The 22,963-nt window shown below is 41.6% G+C and overlaps 1 protein-coding gene across 1 annotated transcript in view; it reads right to left on the bottom strand.

Moving 5' to 3' along the window:
• Nucleotides 1-4,143: 4,143 nt before the first annotated feature.
• Nucleotides 4,144-22,963, bottom strand: part of LOC145415128 (carbonic anhydrase-related protein 10-like) — a 716,332-nt gene continuing 697,512 nt past the window's right edge. Inside the window, exon 9 of the mRNA XM_080284548.1 lies at nucleotides 4,144-4,293. Coding sequence (XP_080140674.1) covers nucleotides 4,277-4,293 — 17 coding nt within the window. The 3' untranslated portion in view covers nucleotides 4,144-4,276. The remainder of the gene's footprint in view (nucleotides 4,294-22,963) is intronic.

Here is a 22,963-nt window from a genome sequence, read left to right as displayed (position 1 = left end):
CCCTCTGCACTCACTTCTTTCTTTCACCAGATTTCATTGACGCTACATCCAGGTGATCTTTAGCTTAGGAGAGATGCCTGGGAATGAAGAGGCTATAGGGGAAAAAAGTGAGTTTCCTTTTGGTCACAGGATAAAGTGTATCACAGTAAATTAGTGCTTGAGAGATATGAACCCTCCTCTCTCTCTCTCTCTCTCTCTCTCTCAGCCGTACTTAAACCCGCACCCTAACATTTTACCTGGTATGCCTTGAGACTACTGCCGGCTCCATTGGGACTCAGCCGCCCACAAAGCCTCTTCCTTAGCCGGCTTTTCTCGGCTGCGGGTCACTAGGGGGAGTGAGAGCTGTTGGCCTGCCTGATGTGCTTGCTGCCATCTTGCTGTGCTTACTACCATCTTCCTTGCTTGCTGCCATCTTCCTTGTTTGTTGCCATCTTCCTTGTTTGTTGCCATCTTCTTTGCTTGCTGCCATCTACCTTGTTTGTTGCCATCTTCCTTGTTTGTTGCCATCTTCTTTGCTTGCTGCCATCTTCCTTGTTTGTTGCCATCTTCCTTGTTTGTTGCCATCTTCTTTACTTGCTGCCATCTTCTTTGCTTGCTGCCATCTTCCTTGTTTGTTGCCATCTTCTTTGCTTGCTGCCATCTTCCTTGCTTGCTGCCATCCTCCTTGTTTGTTGCCATCTTCCTTGTTTGCTGCCATCTTCCTTGTTTGCTGCCATGTTCCCTGTTTGCTGCCATCTTCCTTGCTTGGTGCCATCTTCCTTGCTTGCTGTTGCTTTGTTTGATGTTAACTTGAGGTACTTGCTGTCACTTTGCTTGCTGTTACTTGCTTGCCTTCGATCACCATCTTTGTTTCCTGTCACTGCTGTCGCCTTGATTTGCGCTCTCCTTCCATGTCTGCATTAAACTTTTTTGCTGTTTCCTTTCTTAATGTAGTCTTGCTTGCATGCTGTCACCTTGCTTACTATCTATATCAAACTGATACATCATTTGTTTTCCCAGCATAATCGAAATTAATGCTGACTTCTGTGCTTAATGTTTTACTTGATGATCCTTTTCATTTGGCTTTCGGTCTCTATGGTTTTGCTTATATTATCCTCTCTCTCTGTCTCTCTCTCTCTGTCTCTCTCTCTCTCTCTCTCTCTCTCTCTCTCTCATCTCTTTTTCCCCTTTGCTGGCACTCTTATTTTCTCCTCTCCCATTTCTTCCAGTATATTATTTCCTTTTTTCTTGCCAGTATAGGACTTGTCCCTGTCTGTGTCGCTCTCTCATTCGTTCACTCACTTACTGAGTCATTGTACTTTCTTGGATAATTAGGTCTTGAATAATGGGGAAAAACGAAATCTTGCGCACTGGTGGACCTCGCCCCAGGCCAGCCTCAGGCAGCGTGGAACCCCGGAGAGCCATCCCCCTTGGGGGGGGGGGGAGCCCTCAGGTGTCCCAACCAAAACTGTTGGCCACAGCCACTTCCTTACCGAGGGACGTGAATCTTTGCACAATGGTAGTGCTTCGCCCGTACCAAACATGGTTGGACCCCCAAGGGCCGCCCCCAGTGGGGGGAGGGGAGGTTCCAAATGGTCTTGGTCACAGTTGATATGCATGGCCTTTTTTTTTTTTTTTTTTAACCAAAGAAAACGAAATTCTGCATATTGATAAATGTTTACCCAAACCACGTTGGGGGAAGGGTGGGGGCGCCCCTCGTCACGGAGGAGGGGTGGTCCCTGGGAGTCCCGGTACAGCCATTAAGCATGGTCGTAATTTTTAACCTCGGAACACGAAATTTTGCATATTTGTGGGCGTTTACTCCGGCCATGTTTTAAGCTGGGTGGAACCCCCATTGACCACCCCTCACGGACAGAAGGGGGGTGGCGGCGTTCCCATGGCAGACTGCCCCTTTTCTTTTTTTTTTTTTTTTCTTTTTTTTTTTTTTACCAAAGACCAGAAATTTTGCGAAATGGTAGATCTGTATTGTGGCCACGTTTTAGGTAGGATGAGACTCAAACAGACCACTCCCCAAGGCAGGGGGGTTTCCTTGCCAAAGCTTTTTTGCACGGCCATGGATTTTAACCTAAGAACACAATGTTTTGCTTATTGGTAGACATTAACCTCGGTTACTTTTTAGGCAGAGTGGGAATCCCGATGGCCACCACCTACGAAAGGGGCAGAGGATCTGCCCCCAGTGGGACAACGCCATAATTTTTTCGTAGGCACGTAAAATGACAGAAGCGGTCCTTCACCCGGACCAGAATTTTTAGGGGGCGGGATTCCCAGGGTTCGCCCTACTGCCTCCCCCCTAAATAATTAAGGTACTTCTTTCCTCTTACAATAAGGCAAGGATGGGTGCGGCTGTTAAAGGCGTCCTTTATCTTTTTATCCTCTTTCCCCTTCCTCTAACATTCTCATCACCTCTTGTCTTTCCCTTGTTTCTCATGTCCCCTCTCATCCTTTTGTCCTTTCCTTCCTTACCTTCAGACTCTCCTACACTTAACAAATGCTTTCTATCAGTCTCCTTCTCAATCTCAATCTCATCTACATATCTGTCAAAATTCTTCCTCTTTCATTAATTTCCATTTTTTCCCCATTTCTTCTAAAATCTTTTCCCTCTTTCCCCATCACCATCTCATGCTTTTAACCGTCGCATCCAGTTTCTTCCCTGAAGCCTCAGCTGATTGGGTTTGTAGTGTCTGCGCCTCCCATTTATATTAACCTGGGTTGAATGCCACACAGCTGCAAATATTTAAGATAATGCGGTCGTAGTGTACATTACGTGATTACACTTTATGAAGCTTACCTCGAGGACATATACAAACTCTCACTCATACACACAGCCACTGCAATAGTTTTCACAGGGGCACATCACCCTACACTCAAAAACCTTCCACACCTATATTCATGCGCGAAGCACTGGCAGAAAGCGGTGTTCCAGGACCCTAAGGATCAGTTACCCTTCAGTACCTGTAAAACATGGCTTGGATGTGTTTAATATACCTGCCCCCCAATGTCAGGCGTAGAAAAGCCGGCCGATATATTACATAGCTTCGTTCTTCAAGCACTCTCAGTCACCTACCATCTTTGTTGCTTTATTTAGTTATTCTCTCTCTCTCTCTCTCTCTCTCTCTCTCTCTCTCTCTCTCTCTCGTGCCATTTTATTTTGATCTGCACCACAAATGACCCTCTCTAAAGGGTTCGAGTTACCCATTAAATCGGAAGCTGTTGTTTTGATTCACCAGAGTCTTAATTTGATTTCTTCGCCGTTGTTATTTTGCGATTTCGGTAATTGGATGGGTGGATGGATGGATGGATGGGTGAGTCGTTTGCTTATTGCTCATTCATCCATCTATCTTACCCTATTTTCTCACGTTGTTCATTTTTGTCATCTGTATTATCACTCTCACGCTCGAGACAGCATTAGTATTGCAGTTCAGGCAGCGGCAGATTATTATTACATATATAATTTTACTGCACTGCTATTATTATTATTATTATTATCATTATTATTATTATTATTATTATTTAAGCTTACAGCGAGTCTCGGGAGCCTGAGCGTGTTAATACTGTCACCATTAACCGTTTTATGATGGGGACAATTCTAGTATTCTGTTGAGGTGAACTCCAGACTCTTATATTCAGAGGAATATAAGTCACTGCAATCTCATGTTAACTTTTTTTTCTCTCGTTATTCAGTCATCCACCTATCCATCCACTCATCCATCTCTGAAGCTAATATACAGTAAGTGCCGTCCCTTCATCCATCCATCTATCCATCCATCCATCTAAACGCCTACCAAATAAGTTATAGTTAGTATCTATGTATATATATATATGTAAAGGTCTATGTGCTATACTTCAGTCGTGGTTAGTCGTGCTTAAGGAAGGGAGCCGACGAGGAGAGATGCTTGGATAGAGCTGTTTCTTCTCCTTCCTTCTTGTCTTCTGTTTTTCGTTCTTCTCCCATTCTTTTCTTACTTGTTCCTTTTTTCAAGCTCGATTTCTTGTCTTCATTTCCTTCACCAATTTCTTTATTTTCTCATTTTCTTACTTCCTTCCATCTGCTTTCCTTCTTTCAAGTTTGGTTATCATTTTTTTTTTCCTTGATATCCTTTACTGGGTCCCATATATTCTTCCTGCTTTATTTCCACATTCACTTTTTGTCATTCCTTTGTCTTCCACCCTCTGCCTTTCCTTCCTTCCTTCATTCCTCTCTCTCGATCCTCCCGTCTTCTTCCTTCCTCTGGGTACAGGTGGAGGAGCAGTGGAGACGTTACCTCCATCTCTCCCACTACCTCCACGTGTTGGCTGCATGGGAGGGAAGAGAGAGAATACTTTATTAGTGAGTTTGTTTACCCTTTTCTACATCTATCCTATAACCCTGCACACTTCACTACGATGACGCCTTCCTTGTTTAATTACTACAACAACCAGATGATTATGATATGACTGTGGAAAAGCTATCGAAGTGAAGGCGTGATTACTACCATGATTACTGCCATTATTCACTACCATTCTCACTTCAAAGCTCCTCGTAAGCCCTTCAGTTCGGTGCCTTGCATTTTACCTGTATTGCATTCTCGCCATCACCAGACGATGTGAGTCACCTTGGACAAAGTGGACTGAAGGAGCAAAATAAAATGTACAGTAACTCCTTTACCACAGGGCTGCCCTAAACTGGGTACACTGGTCTGTTACTACCACGAATAGACAGCAAGTTTTCGTCGTGGAGTTGGATAGATTGATTGATTGATTGATTGATTGAATGATTGAATGATTGATTGATACAGATTGATTGATTGATTGATTGATAGGTAAGTTGATAAACTGACAATGAGTGTTGGATAGGTAAAACGATGGATATGCTAGAATATATCTATCTATCTATCTATCTATCTATCTATCTATATCTATATCTATACGGTATATATATATATATATATATATATATATATATATATATATATATATATATATATGCAAAGAATTTGATAGCAACACATTAGTTGCATCGACACTGGAAACGATAAATTATTAGGAAAGAGCAGTACCTTGAAAAGTATGTCATACCTCCAGCATGATTTTTAATTGCAACCTTACCCCGTGTTCATTGAAGTCCTGACATGCTCCTTTCCAAGATTCATCGGTTTACTGCTCGGCAAATAGGAGAGAGAGAGAGAGAGAGAGAGAGAGAGTAGAGAGAGAGAGAGAAGATGTGTGTGTGAGGAGCGGTAGGGAGGAAGCAGAGGGAAAAGTTGAAGAGAACTGAGGAAAAGTGAAAAGCAGAGAATTAGGTGAAGAATGACTAAGAGAAGTGGCAAGGGAGAGAGTGTGTGGAGGAGGGGAATGTTGGGTATAGGGAAGGTAGTAGGTAAATGAGAGTGAAGAAAGGGAAATGAAGTGAGTAATTAGAGCCAGCGAAAGTAATGACGGAACAGGAATAAAGAAAGTGAAAGAGGATAAAAGAAACTGGTAAGATTGGGAAAAATTGTGGAGGAAGACGTTAAGTGGTGAATGACAGATAGAAGACTGATGGGATGGGGAACAGGTGATTAAGACTGTAGTCAAGGAAGTGAACATGACAACTAAAAGAGAATGAAGAGAGGACTGTCAAAGCACCACTATTATAGAGGCAGGGGTGGCGTGTCGGTGAGTGTATATTGCATCTAAACATTTGTCTCATAGTACCTCCAAATACATAACTCTGTAAATAGAATGAAGTATGTTATGGGTTTTTCTTGCTGCCTCCAGACGATTGAACTTAGCCCGACGGGATCTTTCGTATTGGAGAGGATATCGAAGACCTTATCAGACCTCTCCAGTTCGAAGAATTTCGACTTGGTTAAGTAAACCTGTCTGATGTTGCAAAAATTAGGTATAAAAGACATCCTCTGCAGGAAAGGGTTATGCCTAAAATTTATCCAAGGTGAAAAGGTGTTGCCATTGTTGTTACTTTAAGCTGATCAGTACTTTATTTTGCCACTTTAGGCCGCCCTCCCATGTGCTCTCTGCCAACTGTGATACATACAAAGTTAAGTTACTAAATCCTTTGATTAATAAATATATATAAGTCCTATAACGCAGGAAAATTAGGAGCAAAATAAGCTAACACATAACTCGAGAAGACATATAGAAAAGATCAATTTAAAACTATCCTAGAACATAAAAAAGTATCACAGAGCAGGCCATTAAAAAGTACAAGAACGTAACAAACACAGTAGACGAAAGAAAAAGTAACAGAACGTGCTGGAATATGACCACATGTAAGCTGAGGAAAGCCAAAAATAACCATATCTTCAACAATAACCAAGCAGATCTTGGGAGGTGTGACAGGACACTACAGTAAATGAGGTGACCATTAATGAAACTATCTACATCTTATTATATGTAGCAAAAATTTACGCCTCTAATACGTTGATGTCCAGGAAAGCTCCTTATCACAAGTCACAGACAAAAAATAGTTTCATCTTCGTGCAGTTTTTATTTGAAAAACTGGTTCCGTTGAATGAACTGTGAGCGTACTTAAAATTCATTACAAACTTTAAGCTATTTCCATTAATGTACAACATATTTCTCACTTAAGAAGCTTCATGCACAACCATAATAAAATCTTTGTTATAATTGCTAGTATCAAAATAACATTAGTTTTTCCAGACAGTCCTGAAGTGTTGAAAATTTGTTTGGAACACCCATGGTAGATGTTGCAGTATTTCTGCCTCCTCCTCCCGCTGCTCGTTAGTAATGGCGTATCAAATGACCAAACCTGTTGCCAAAATAAAAGACAAAAGAAAAGAGGTTAGAATCGAATGATGCCAAGGATAGAACCGAAAGAATATTCTTTCATGCTTAGGTTTGGTCCTTTTTGCCTTGGTTTGCATAATGTCTATTATTTACGGGTATACAGTAGACTGATTATTTTTGAGCAGATAATGTCAACATTATTTGTTTCCACATTTTTTAAAACTAATATAATGATAATCAGTTTGTATTTCATATAATTAAAGTCGTACCTCAGTATCAAAGAACATGAAACATTCCTAGACTTTCACGCCGAACCCACCAATATACTACAGGAACACAACATATACACAGACCCCAACAACACACTATGGGATCCCAGCACATCAAATCCCAACAGATAAACAAAACCCAACAAAAAGCTTGTAGACATAAAACCCAACAGAGAAGAACCTAACAGACACCACCCAGTGTAACAATTGGTCCAGGAGACAAACAGAACCAAACAAAACACTACAGAGCCCAACAGAACTTTACGGAAACCCTCCAAAACAAAACCCAGCAGACAAACTGAACGCATCAGAGACAAGAAAAAAATCAAACAGACAAACAGGGACAGTCAGAACCCACAAGGACCCGAGACAAACATAATCCCCCCCCAAAAAAAAAAAATGCAAAACCCAGATCCTCCGAGAGAACCCAATAGACTCCCCCCCTAAAAAAAAAAAAAGAACAAGAACCCACCAGAGCCAAACACAACCCCTGAAGAGCCCAACAAAGCCATTGATTAGCTGCAAGAACCCAGAGCTCAAAAAGAACCCAACACAGCCCTATCCAACTCTCACAGGAGCCAACAGACCCAAAACGACCTTACAAGAACCCGTTAGATCCCAACAGAACCCTGCGACAACTCAACGTAAACCGAACCAAGCGTGGAGTGGGGCGATAAAAACCCTTGTGAACCCGTGAGAGCGGTACTGAACCCCCGGCAGCGGCGATCCCATGGGAGGCCGGCCCGTCCATTAAGAGAAGACAAAATGCTGCACACCAGACTTTGATGCCGCCACGGGAATTATTAACCACACACACACACACACACACACACACACACACACACACACACACACACACACACACACACGAACACGCACGCGCGCACTCTCATTCACACATGATATTCACACACACACACATACACGCATAGCACTTGCACACTCTTCAGCACATATGTACACGACCGTGCTCGTAAAATCACTTTACACACACAATCGTACTCGTACATCCACACACATTTAGAAACACACACACAGGCAAATAAACAAATGAATATGCACTTTTGCACAGTCCCCCTTATATACAAGTATATACATATTCATACTTATAAACCTATGATTGGATACAAATATACATACGCACTTAGCAATCGTACTTGCCAACGACACACAGACACATGCCGGTGTATATACATATATATATATATATATATATATATATATATATATATATATATATATATATATATATATATATATATATATATATATATATATATATATATATATATATATATATATATATATATATACTGACTTACACTCAAGACCACTTTTATATGTACATACAAGCACATACACAGACAAATGTACTCTTATGCATATTTCAAAATGCACACATACAAGCATTCATACAGTATATACAGCTGCACATGAAACGCACACACAGACACAAACGTCAGGGATTAATAATTTAGGTAATGTACTTGAAACACTGAACAAATACATGCACACATACTCACACACAAATAACACCCACCCACACGTATTAGGCACGAATACATACACATCCGATTACGCACAGTAGCACATTAAGAAACACGAACACTAATTCATCATTATCATCATTAACCACCATCATCATCATAACTGTCACCTCCATTAACACCATTTTCAGTTCCACCACCATCTTTAGCAGCAGCAGCAGCACATTACCTTCGTTATCATCATCATTATTGCTCTCACCACCACGACCACCACGTGTTGTCGTCGATGTCATTCTCCTCCTCATCATTATCATCATCATTATCATCATCATCATCATCAGCAGCAGCAGCAGCATTTTTGTCGTCATCACCATTATCATCACTTTTACCGTCATCACCATCATCATTATCAGCATTATGAGTACCATGTTCAATATCAATACCACTACCAGCACCACCACAACCATCCTCATCCTCATCACACTTATCATCGTCATCATCATGAACAACGTGTCCCATTCTGGCATAACACTGATGTGGATCTTTAACTGGTATAGGGCAAACTAAGCTGCACCCGTATCTAGGATGGCCAGTGACGGGGGACAGACACACATCACACTGTTTTACTGTAAAAGAAATACTAATCTTACCACACACACACACACACACACACACACACACACACACACACTCCCAGTGATATTCATAAACACTTATACACGTACATGTTCACGCTAAAACAAATCCATCCAACGCACACGGTTCCCAATAGCTCCTTCGCTACTACGATTTTTCGAAACTGATCTCAATTATCTACTGGCAGCAGGAATAAGATAAAAAAATATTTCACCACTCTGATACAGTGAGGTCTTTTTATCATATTCAACAAATGTCAGACAATATATATATATATATATATATATATATATATATATATATATATATATATATATATATATATATATATATATATATATATATATATATATATATATATATATATATTCTCCGTAATGTATCTGGTAATCTCCAAGAACACATTAATACGAATGACTTGGATAGCCTTGTGGGCACAGCTTCCGACTAGTGCTGACCGTGTCTGCTTCTAGTCAGGTCAGACCACTCAGCTGGACACCTGGGATCCTCACCTTGTCATTCATTCTCAGGCTGGCTTGCAGCGGTACGGCGTACACCTCCATAATACAAAGATTCTCACTGAAGACAGGTCATGTGTGTGTGTGTGTGTGTGTTTGTGTGTGTGTGTGTGATGACATTTCCATAGGAATTACGGGAGGGCAGTAAAGTGTGCTTGTACGAAGTTTAAATCATCAAACTCTTCCTTGTCGCAGAAAAAGATTGAACTCACATCCTATGGGACAGAGGGTTATTTCTTTAACCACCTGATCACCATCAAAATGAAACTGCCATAGGCAGTGCGCTTGCCGAATGGATCCGAATGTGTCTGTTTAGTTTCCACCAGCGTATGGGCAGTAGAGTGCTTGCCAGATGGATCCGATTATGTCTGCTTAGTTTTTACCAGAGAGTAGGCAGTCATTTGACGATATTTCTCGCACTTCATTGCTAACAAAAGGACGGGTTTACGAAGCTAAAAATTGCATTGTGGTACGCCAGACGTTTCTCTTCATTTTGTTAAAAAAAAAAATCAATTTTTGAAATATGAAAAAATGGTGCCGCGGCCGGCCACTTGGTCCCGACGATATCCGGACCCACGGCCACTGAGGGGTTTCACCTTCCCACCCAGCCCAGGGCCTTTGACCGATTTTAATGAAATACTGTAGGCTTCCATGGTTTATGGATATCTACCTTCAGATTTTTTTTTTTTCCAGAACGACAGGAGCAAAATTGTGACCTGTAGAGCACAGACAGACAGACAAACATACGGAACTGACCAACATGCTTGCCGAATCTTTCGATTCTGCCAAGCAGTGAAGCATGGAGAGGCGGTCGGCAACATCTTAAATAAGCTGGTAAGCTTTGACATTTTGCGTGCCGTAATCACAGAGATGAGTAACAAAGCTTTAACAAAGTTAAGAACAGAGCACGCTAAGCGCACTCAAAGAGCTCATACCTCCGCCAACGCCTAATCACCACCAAAATAAAAACAACTCTTCCTTGGCCTTATGATCCACATATCCACAACATTTCATTGAAATCGATCAATTACTTTTTTAGATAATATGTTGTGGGCAAACGAACAAAAAACAGTCCTGAATCGGGGTTCGAACTCAGACTGCCACCAAAATTAAACAAACTTTTCCTTGGCCCATGACCCACGTATCAACAAAATTTCGTTTAAATCCATTAATCACTTTTTTAGATATGTTGTGAACAAACACGAACAAACATGCACAGACAAACAGACTGGCAGACAGACAGGGGTGAATTCATAAAAAATATTTGATACCGACCAAGGTAATATGACTAGACAGATGTGAAGGTGAAGTAATCAAATATCCCGCATAGAAAATTAAAATATTCAAACCTGAAGAACACTGGTAATATACAACATATCTAGGACGGCATCTCATAGGTACAGAGACTCTCCATAATATCCAGGTTAGGGGATGAAAAGATGCTCTCCAGGATTATGAAGGCAGACTTGATCATTGTGTAATGGCGTTCATGGCTTGGTTTACTGACTTCTTGAATAAGATGGTTTGATTGGTAGATTTCTTGATCAAAATGATTTTCAAGGGGTTCACTTCCTTTAACATGAAACCGTCTGTCAATCCTGGCAACAAATTTTTCCTGAAAAGTGTGTGTAATAATTCACCGGGTCGGTCAGGATCACTTGATGGTCGTGATTGTCAGCTTTTACCCTCCCGGAAGGAAGCTGAGAGCTCATATAGTCCGATCTAAGGGCAAGGCTGTGACCTTCACACACGCACACACCCGTCCCCTTGCTCGAGGGGGACAGTAACCACCCACTTCGTCAGTGAAACTTTTCGCAACCTGAGCGAGGCGCGAACTCCCGTCCACCAGTTGGCAAGCGGGAACGTTACCACTGCACCAGCGAGCGGTGTGTGTGTGTGTGTGTGTGTGTGTGTGTGTGTGTGTGTGTGTGTGTGTGTGTGTGTGTGTGTGTGTGTGTGTGTGTGTGTGTGTGTGTGTGTGTGTGTGTGTGTGTGTGTGTGTGTGTGTGTGTGTGTGTGTGTGTGTGTGTGTGTGTGTGTGTGTGTGTGTGTAGCGCAACCAAAACTGGAAAATGGATTGCGATGATACTTGGCAGGATGGTGGCAACTGAATAACGGATAGACTCACATCAATTTCTTTTCGACTAAAAATATCTAAAGGAATGTTCTGACCCCTAATAATAGTCCCCTTTGGCCTTATATTACGTGGAACGCGTCGGGGGCTGTCCGGCGTCGAAGTAGCTAGCCTATTTGTCGGTTTTCAACAGAGAGAGGCGAAGTTAAAAAATGGCCCTCATTTGAACAGGTATCGCACAAAATCATATTTTCCTCAACAAAATTTATATCACTGGTATCGATATACAATCCTGCTTGCAGTGATGCAAAAACTATTGCAACAGATGTATAACAGTTTTTGAACCAGTCGTGTGTAACTGAAACAGCTCTTGGTGGGTGACAAGAAGCATGAATCGCTGAATACTGGTCTATTTTCAACACACAATTATGACGTTTGAAATTTAAATATAAGAATATATTTGGCATCGTTGGCACCGTTGCTATGCTGCGCATTCGTCTGTTTTAACAGATTCACCATACATTCAGCCATTCTGTTGCAATTGCGGGATGATTGAAACCCGTGTAGCAGAACTGTCAGCCCAAATCTATCTTTTCTGTTCAGCCGATGCCATGCTACAAACGACAGAGACTCGAGGGCCAAGCCCGAGTACCCTCATGCACAGAGTAAGTGTCGGCCTGATAGGCTCGTGAAGCACTTGTGTTTATGTATGCAGTAGGAATGTGTCTGGGTCAAGATTTCCAAAGCGAAACAAACGTTAGGAAATACGCTTGTATCCAAACACAAGTAGGAAGGTTTAAGTAATTTTAACACATACATACATACATTCATGTTTGCATACATACATACATACATGCATACATATACAGCATATATACATTCACATTTTATTATATACTCAAACTTCTAATTTATTTTATAGTTTCCCTATTTTATCGTGGAGTTTATCGTGTAATATGGATTAAACTGGTCACTATCTAGTGTTGTCAGAGCCCCACTAATCCTCGCTCTCATTTAACTTATCGGGTCCGATGGGGTTACCTGTGCTGGGGCGGGGGGTTGGCACTGGTGGTGGTGCCTGGTTGCGGCTTACGGCAGAGATGGACAGGCTTAGGCGATTTTTCTTGCTTAGTTTATATCCTTTTTTACACCCACATTCGCATAGCGGAAGTGTGTGTGTGTGTGTGTGTGTGTGTGTGTGTGTGTGTGTGTGTGTGACTGTGAGTCTGTGTGTCTCTATGCGTGTCTCTCTGTGCTACAAAAAAAAAAAAAAAAGAACTTCAAAACGTTGTCTGAATATAACCAAACTTGGTGGAAGAGTTAAATTTTTACCCCGTGAGGGAATATATATATATATATATATATATATATATGTATATATATAACCCATTGGATCCCAGGGGTGCTGGGCGAGGAATTGCACTGGGAAGGCACTAAGCGTACCGCCCTCCGCCTATCGGCTCATAGTCGCGAAGCTCATAGGTCCCTACTCGGGGTTCCCTATTTTATAAAGGCGTGAATAATCCCAGTTCTGTCCAATACTCTGGACACTGGGCTCCAATGGGATATATATAGGCCTATCTATCTATCTATCTATCTATCTATCTATCTATATATATATATATATATATATATATATATATATATATATATATATATATATATATATATATATATATATATATATATTAGCAACAGATCAAAGGTCAAAGTGTGAGTGCTAGGTTAAACGTTAACCATACCAAATAAAACAATTTTTATTCAGTTTACACCAAACGTGGAGGTACGGTTAACAATAACGCAAGAATGAAATGATTCAGTTTTGGAAATAATCAACCAAAGGGCAACGTCACAGGAAAATATCAAAGTTCGATCTGTAAGTGTGTTTGCTAAGAAAATGTCTCATAATGTTTTGACCCGGTTTTAAGCAAGATTGGTGAAATGGCTGATGGTCAGCCATGGAGTAAGCTTATTGTTTTTGTAACAGTTCGTCAATAGTGAAGGTAACAATGCAAGGTAAACTTAAGCAGCTTTTTTTTTTTTTTTTTTTTCAAATTTAGACTAAACTATGTGGAAGTGCTGAGGATATGGGAAGAATAAAAGGATTCGATTATGAGAACAGTTAGTTAAAAGTCAGTGACACAGGAAAGTCCAAAACCAAGGTCAGAAGGCAATGTCAACTCAAACAGTTTTCATCTGATTTACACCAAATTTGGTGGGTGGACTAAGGATACGTTAAGAACAACGTGATTCACTTCTGAGTACTGTCAGTCAAGGGCTACGTCAAAGAGCAACGCCAAAGTTCGACGTGCATGTCAGTGTATGAACAAAATAACTAAGATAGTTTTGATCTGATTTGCATCAAACTTGGGAGATGAGTTCAGCTTCACCCATGAGGCTGACAATTTCATTTGTCAACATAGATCAAAAGTCAAGGTCACATGATAATCTCACCCTAAACAGTTTAGATTCGATGTTAACTAAACTTTATGGAAGGGTTTGACTTTCAGAACAATCGGTCAAAGGCCAAGGTGATGAGAAAAGATCAAAGGTCAAGGTCACTGGACAAAGTCAACTCAAATATTTTCCTGATTTGAACCAATCTTGGTAGAAGTGTTAAAGGTTAGGCAAGAATAAAGTAATTCAATTTTGAGAGTAATGTGGCAAAGGTCAAAGTCATTGGGCATTGTCAAATATTAGGTCCTTGGTCCACTTGGTGTCACTAGTGTTGCACTTTCTGGGTGCTTCTCTTTAATAATTATGACCTAATTATGTACTGAACTTACAGTTTCGCAACTTATCTTATCCCGCCATTATGGTTATTTCTTTTTTAGTGTTTCCTACTGCCTCCAAGCCATTACATTTGGCTACGGTGAGGCCTCTTTGTGACGGGGACAGAAACATTCTTTATTGACCGTTTCAAAACAATGACATTTTTAAAAGTTATTTGGCAGGTGAGCTAAATTGACTTTATCCTGTTAGGAAGGACTTCTCGTACTGAAGGTGATACAAACAGGAAGTGTACGAGGATAATGAATATATTCGTTTTAAAAATGTTCGCTATTGTCTGTTAAAAAGGGAATTAGTAAAGCATACCGAGGCATTTTTAAGGTGCAAGGAAATTTTTCATAGTCCAGGGAATGTGTTCGCTATGCAGGGAAATATAAATGTTCGTTATCCAGGGCACATATATGTTCGTTATACAATGTCAGCTGTAGAGGGGAAATGTTGGTTATACAGGGATATTGTTCATTATAAAATTACAATATGCAAGGAAAAATGTTTGTTATAAATGCTTGCTATAAAGAGACTGTACAGTACACAGGGAACATTTACAGTACATGAATATGTCCCTTACAAATGTTCGATTTGGAAAGGGAAATATTAAACAAGAAAAATATTTGCTACACGGGGAATAGGATTTGTTTTATACTGAGATTAAATGTTCTTTATACAACAAAAGAGTTCAAAACTCAAGGGAAATGTTCATCGACAATTTCCACTAGAAAACAAAAATGTTCGATATATACAAAAAATATATACAGTACGTTCTACAGGGAAAAAAATAACTGTTCTGTAGTAAAATGTTTGATGTTCTGGGAATAAAACATTTGTCATAAAGGATAAGTGATCGTTATACAGGAATAACATATTCGTTACACTGGGAAAATGTTTACTAAATAGGAAATAAAATATTATGTACATGAAATACGCACTGTACCAGGAAAATGTTCTTTATATATGGAATACTGTGTACTGTACGTTATGCAGCAAACGAAATATGTTCATTATCCTAAGATTTATTTTATTTATTTTTAGGGAATATATTCATCATACAGTGAGAAAGATCGTTACACAGGTATCACGTTCGGTCAGTTGTTAGTTATTCAGGTTGCCTTTGCCCCTCCAGACTGAAGAAGAATTATTCACTTTATTCTTACTGTCTCCAGACTATTTACTCAGCTCAAGACCCATTTTTCGAACTAAAGGGATTAGATACAGATTTCATAAACCCCTTCACTGCTAGCGATCCTTCCTATGCTGAACCAAATCGTGTTTGTAGTGGCATCAGGAGTGTAACAAAGACGTCCTTGGACTGAAGGGGTTAATGAGGTCTCGTCCCAGGTGTGAATGTCATTTGTTCAGTCACACCACAGCCAGGCAATTGTATTCAGCGATCACATTCACCTGCAGTAATGGCGGAGCTGGCTAGTGTTAGGTCTAAGCCATCCATTTGGACACGTCACCACTTAGAAAAATAAAACCGTAAGATTAAAAAAAAAAAGTGATCAAACTCGAGCGGCTTCAGATAGAGTTTTTTAAAATTGTTCTCTGAGTCCACCATGTCTCTCTCTCTCTCTCTCTCTCTCTCTCTCTCTCTCTCTCTCTCTCTCTCTCTCTCTCTCTCTCTCTCTCTCTCTCATGGGTTCCACTCTGTCTCTCCGTTTCCACCTCTCCTATTTTCATTGTATTCTCCTTGCCTAGCACTCTCCCCTTCCTTCTTTCTTTCTTTCTTTCCCTGTCTTTTCCATTATTTCTCTCCCACCAGTTTCCTTCTCTTCCTCCCTTTCCTTCTTTTTCTCATCTTTCTTCTTCCCTCAACTCCCTCCCCTCTACTCATCTCCCATACATTTTGCCTTGGCTCTTCTCTCTTCTATTTTCCCGTCTTTCTATTCACTTCCATTTCTCCGCCTTCCTTTCACTCCTTCTGCTTCCCGTCCTCTCTATTTCTATACGTTCCTTCCTTTCCTCCCTCTCTACTTCTCTCCCTTACTTCCATCTATTTCTGTTTCTCTCCTTTCCTTCCCTCCTTTCCTCTTCCTCTTCCTCCATCTCCCCCCTCCCCCGCGCAAAGGTGTGAGGTGCGGGGGATGAATGCATTAAGAGCAGTAGGTCAGTCACAGGGGATTGCCGCCCACTCCACAACATCCCCACTCCACTCCTCACCTCTCATCCCACCCAACTCCACCCCACCTCTACTCTCCACCCCTTTCCCCACTTCCCACCCCACCCCCCAACTCCCCGCCCCACTCACACTTCCACACTCTACACAACTTCGCCTCCCTACCCCTCCACCCTCACTACATTCCAATCTCCCCTTCCCTCTCCCTTTACGTTCAACTCCCTCGTCCTGTTCCCCTACCCCCACTTTTTCCTCTCCCCTTCTCCTCTCCTTTACCTAACCTACTGTCCTGCTCCCCTCCCTCTCCCACTTCCCTCTTTTTGCCCTCCACACTCTCCCTTCCCGTTCCGTGCTTCCCACTTCTCAAAAACCTTATCTTTCTGCACCTCCCATTCCTCCCCCACCCTCTCTCGTCTCTGCCTTCCTCTTCTCCCATCCCTCCACATCCTCTGCACACCCCTTCTTTCAACCTTACTCTCCCTGTCACCCTCCCTTCTCCTCCCCTTCCACTCCCTACTGCACCCTGGATCTGTGTAATACAATTTATAAATTTTTCAAAACACCAGATAACGCGCCTGTTGATAAGTATGTAATTTTTTGGCAGTCATAGCACACGATCAGTAATAGCTATAAAACTCTTGCAGTCAGATTAAGTAAATATGCTTTTTATTTGAAAGAGTTGCAGTTATGATAAGTGAACACACACACACACACACACACACACACACACACACACACACACACACACACACACACACACACACTGCTTCCACCTTTAAATATCTCCCACCCTATTACCTGGCTTTTCATGCACACCTAACAAGGTAACCAATGGCGATATAAACCGTGCAATTTTTAACGCTATATCCATTATCTATTACTACCATCCCAGCCATAAAGAACAAGCCTCTGCTATACCGTACATCAAAGGACCTCATGTTAAGGCAGATTCTGAATAGTTTCGTGGTAAGTATTCTTCATTTTAATATGTTAAGTAAGTCAACCCTGTCAGATATAGTTAATTGCCTTTTTTGTTCATTAATAAACTGTGGTCTTACTCGCTCTCTCCTGCCAGGTTTTAAGGGGTAGAGTAATGAGGAATGAAGGTCCTATTCTCAGTTGATTTTCATTCTGCGTCGCCCCTGCTTACCCCATCCTTCTCGTATTCCTCACCCCTGACTCTCTCTCTCTGTTTAGTTCATATATCTCTGTTTACCATACAATCTTTCCCAGCCCTACTCATCTCGCACTCTTTCTCTCTCTCTCTCTCTCTCTCTCTCTCTCTCTCTCTCTCTCTCTCTCTCTCTCTCTCTCTCTCTCTCTCTCTCTCTCTCTCTCTCTCCACCCATTTTTTTCTGCCCCGCCTGTCCCACTTTCCGTTTTTCCGTCCTAATTCCCACTCTTCACCTCCCTCTCCCCTCTCCCTCTGTGATGGAGGGAGGAAGTGGAGGGGAGAAGGGCTAGGCTGGATGGTGAGGAAGAGCGAGAAGGCATGGGTGGAGAGGTGGAGCAGGTAAGAAAAGAAGGGAAGGAGATAGGAAGAGATAGACAGAAAGAGAGAGGGGGGGTTGGAGAGGGAAGGACATGAGGAGGAGGTGGGGGGAGAGAATGAGTGGAGAGGAGCAGGGGGTGATTTTGAAGGTCTTGTTTGCGATGGAGGGGCTAGGGTGGGAGAGGAGAATGAGAGAGTGTGGGAGGACAGGTGGTGGAAGTAGGAGATGAGGGGGATGGGGTGGAAAGAAAAGGATGTGCGGGTGACAGAGAGAGAGCGAGAGCGCGAGAGAGAGAGAGAGAGAGAGAGAGAGAGAGAGAGAGAGAGAGAGAGAGAGAGAGAGCTTGGAGGAGAGGGTACGTAGGTGGGAGGGAAGAAGGGGTGGGTTAAGAGGGAAGGTGAGGGGAGGAGGGGAGGAGGATTTATTGGTGGTCAGATGGGATCGGGGTTACGGCAACAGATGGAAATGCATTACGTAAAAAAAAAGGCATTGTTTAACATGACCCTCACTACAGACAACAAAAACAACATCAGGAACCACTACCACTACAACTACTACTACAACAACTACAGCAACAACGAGAAGCGGCAACAAAGATCAAAGACACTCATCGACCTACACCTGAAAAAAAAAAAAAAAAAAAAAAAAATCCACAGCAGCCGTACTGTGTTGAACTAAGAATACTTCGCTGCTCTTCTGTTGTGAATCGACACCAATCATTAATTCAAGTACTGGACTGGGAAGGCCAGTGCAAAGAGTACAGTTTGTTGGCTTGTTTGTCCTAGCTTCCCCTTGTGTATCGATAATAATAATAATGATAATAATAATAATAATAATAATGATGATGATGATGATAACAGTAATAATAACGATAATAATAACAAAGAAAGTTTTGGAAAACAACAAGACAGTTTTCCTCATCAGCGTCTAGGTTTTCCTGCAAGAAGGTCAATATACACCATCTAGATTCTGTATTTTCCTTCTTAGTTTAACATCGGCCATGAACACGGAAGGGAATCAGGAAGGGCTTTTACCATAGATTTTTCTTGCGTTGCTTGGAACTAAATAACAGTACATAAGAACAGAGGCTAACTCAAAAAGGCCGGCTAGTGCACATCAAGCAGCTCCTCTTGAAAGACTAAGCGAGACAGCCATGACAGCTAAGGACAAAGCTCCCGCGCCCCCTCCCATCACTATTCCCTCCCCTTACCCCCACAATCACTCCCTCCACTCCCCCTCCCTCCACTCCCACTCCCATAAACCTCCGCCCACCAGAATCTCCGGCCGAAACTAACAACGTGGATAAACTGACATGGATAGGACGAAAAATCATATACTACCATACTGGAACCAGGGACTTATAAACCTATATATTTTGTTTCTTAAGTTCTTGGAGGTTGGGAACTAGTTTTATACCAAACGCATTACAACCATAGACATACCTCGGCTTCTTTACCTTCCATTACACCACATCAACTCTCACTTTTAACTTACCTTCTTCACTAATACACTTATCTCTCTCTAAGTCAGGGTTCCTATTTTTCGAATGAAAAGGATATGTTACACGTATTCTCCTTCAGCCAAAACTGTACGGGTAATGAGTGATATTCTGCGCGTAGGTGCAAATTTTAAACGTCATTACTTTAATAATTATCTACTGAATTGGCATTTCAACAGTCTAAACACACGCCAAACTCGTAATTTGCTTTTAACACTCTTTTCTAGTTTCCCGTCCATTTACTAAAGTTCCATTTCTTGTTGTCATTCTCCTCTGTGTTCTCTACTCATTGCTTTTTTCCCAATTTTACTGTCTCCATTTCCTTTCCTTTATTTCATACCCAGGCTCCCTCCAAACCCATCCTTTCCCTGCGATTTTGCTTTTTTTTTTTTTTTCTGGATGCTGGATGTTTAAATCTCTCTCTCTCTCTCTCTCTCTCTCTCTCTCTCTCTCTCTCTCTCTCTCTCCTTCTCTCTCTCGCACTCACTCTTACACGCGCACATGCAGTGTGTATATATATATATATATATATATATATATATATATATATATATATATATATATATATATATATATATATATATATATATATATATACTGTATATATATATATATATATATATACAGAGAGAGAGAGAGAGAGATAATAAAGACAATCCTGGGCTAAGCCAGCACTTTCCCTTCCCTCCGTCACAGTACAGCCACACTGGTAGCACTAACTCAATACAGATAGGTTAAAAGTACCTAACCAATTCGCTTCACACATTTTTTTCTGCATTTTCCAGTTGGACAGCCAGGGTACGGGGAGGAGGGGGCACAGCCTGAGCTTACACACCATGGGATGGTACTAGGGAAGGGGTAAAAAACTATGTGCAGTACAAGATGTGTGTGTGTGTGTGTGTGTGTGTGTGTGTGTGTGTGTGTGTGTGTGTGTGTGTGTGATTCGTAACATCTTTGATCAGCAGCATTTGTCTTAACCCATTCACCTCCTTGGGCTCACTTGGATAAATGACACTGGCAGGCACCCAACAATATATTTCAGCGTGGTGAAGCCCCTTGTAGACAATATTTACTCCTTCAGCCACATGACGGATTCTTTATTTCATTCTCGTTGTTTTAAGCTTACGATGAACTTATCGACCTGGCGGGTTTTGATGTATCCTACCTTTATTACCGTTCTTCATTCTTTCCCCTTCCTTCTGCCTGTGAGTGACTCAGCATTGAGTGACAAGCCGAATGGTTTCCTGTACACCAGGAAATAATTTACTACGCTGGGTGGTAACCATATAACCAAATTATGGCGCCTGGTGGTTTAGTGGGTAATTACGACGCTCCAATCGGGTTAAGCCGGTGAAGGTTTATGTCCATGGGGTGGTTGAGGTTATTGCTCACGTAATGCCACTCAGGGATGAGTGAGGCTGGTCGCTCTCATCTTAATTGTCAGGTCCAACTTGCCTAGCCTCGGGCTTCTACGCTTCTCATGGGGCAACGTAGGATTGGGTGATGGATGGATGGATGGCTAGAGATTCCCGCTACAGTTGAGTCAGCTGCCTTAGTGCTGGCTTTAGACGAATGGCATAAACATCGTCGTGCTCAAGGGGTTACATGAATGTGTTCTAAGTCGCCTTCCTGCGTCGCTAGAAAGTAACCTGAGAACAGCAATTATTCCTTCACTACAACGAAGTGTTTTTTTTTTTTTAATATATATTCTTGTTAACTCCAGACGGTTTTATTGTGTTTAGTAGGGAGAAAAGTTAGACACAGCCTTCATTAAGCCCTTCACCATTAGAGGTCTCTCCTAACCCAATAAAGTGGCCTAACAGTAGTAAGTGTGCAATAATACAGTCGTCACAGTGCTGATGGGGTTTTAGTGATATTCAGCACGTAAACCAATGAAATATGTTTTTGAAAATGATTTCCTCACCTCGTTATTATTCTACAGTAATGAAATTTGATAACATCCATAACAGAAAAGAAAAACGAGAATAACCAAACCATACTGGGACACCTACAGTATTTTACTTCAGTTATCTCCAGGCGATTTTATTCACCTGAGTGGCAGGCTGGCCAGCTTATGGGTGTCAGTACTGGTTCCATTAACTTCATCGCCAAGACAACAGTATTATTCTTTCCAACTAACGCCAGGCTGTTTCCTTCAGCTGAGTGGGTCATACGAAACTGAATGAGGATGAAGATTAGGGCATATACAGTATAAAAAACTTCCTGTTCAAAGAAACTCCATGTAGCTGGAAAAGAAAGTGTAAAAACAAAAGTAAATGGACCCGCACCTGCGTCATACCGCTACAACCGTCAGTCGGCACGACCTGCAGTTGGCATGACCGTCAGTACAGTTGAGATGACCTGTGACCTGCCAAATCAGGCCATTTATGTCCATCCTTGTCTATCATATCCAGTAAACTTCAGTTGATATCCATTCAGTGCCATTCAGGTCTCTTTACATCAACTTAGACTAATTCAGTTTGATTAGGTCCATTCACAGCATTTACAAATATTCAGGTAATATGACCCATACAGGTCATTAGACAGAATCAGATGTGTCACATCCATTTAGAATTAGTCATACCTCTCAGGGGGCTTCAGTGCCATCTAGAGTCAGTTAGGTTCATTCAGCTGAGCAGAGCTAATCAGTTCAAATCCTGTTACATCCATTGAGGTCAGTTCAGCTCCAGTTTAGGCATTTTAGTTCATTTCAGTCATGTTCAAACACAAATAAATATTAGGTCCTTCCAAGTCATTTCAGGTCCATTAGGTCACATCTATAAAGGCGTGTGCTAAAAATCAGCCCAATATGTACAGTGAGCTTTCATGATTAGGTGGGGTATGTGAATACCAGTGGGCACGATGGGCTGAGATGGTGGTGAGGGCGGAACTGATAAGGTAAGCACGCAGGAAATGTTCCCCCAAACAACCATGCGCAAGTTTCTTTATAAAGCCAGGTTCCTGTTTCATCTCCTGGTGGGAATAGACATGGATAAAGAGATCCTACCCAAAGGTTTCATTCTCGGTCCTTGAACTGAAGTTGGGACCACTCGGTTGCAAGCCGACTAATAATACCACCTCCACAACTGTGGTGAGTGATGGGACACGACTAAAACATTTACTTTGGGGACGGGCACTGTTAGCAAGCCGATAAGGTGCAAGTCAAAGGTTAGGAAGGAAAAAAACATGTATGGGGTAAGCAGAGAGGCATGACTGTGTTGTGTGGGATGGACAAAGATGGTTATAAGTGGTGGGGCAGGGCAGGAGGAAAATACCCAGTGATGTAACAATTATGTAACGACAAACGATTGCATTATGTTACACTTGCTACAATTATGTAACTACAAACGATATGTAAC

This window comes from Coenobita brevimanus, chromosome 101, assembly GCF_032717465.1.
Source record: "Coenobita brevimanus isolate Jiangsu-jjx chromosome 101, ASM3271746v2, whole genome shotgun sequence".
NCBI classification, from domain to species: domain Eukaryota; kingdom Metazoa; phylum Arthropoda; class Malacostraca; order Decapoda; family Coenobitidae; genus Coenobita; species Coenobita brevimanus.
The sequence above is the reverse complement of the archived record's forward strand: the minus strand, read 5'-3'. Positions and strand labels throughout refer to the sequence as shown.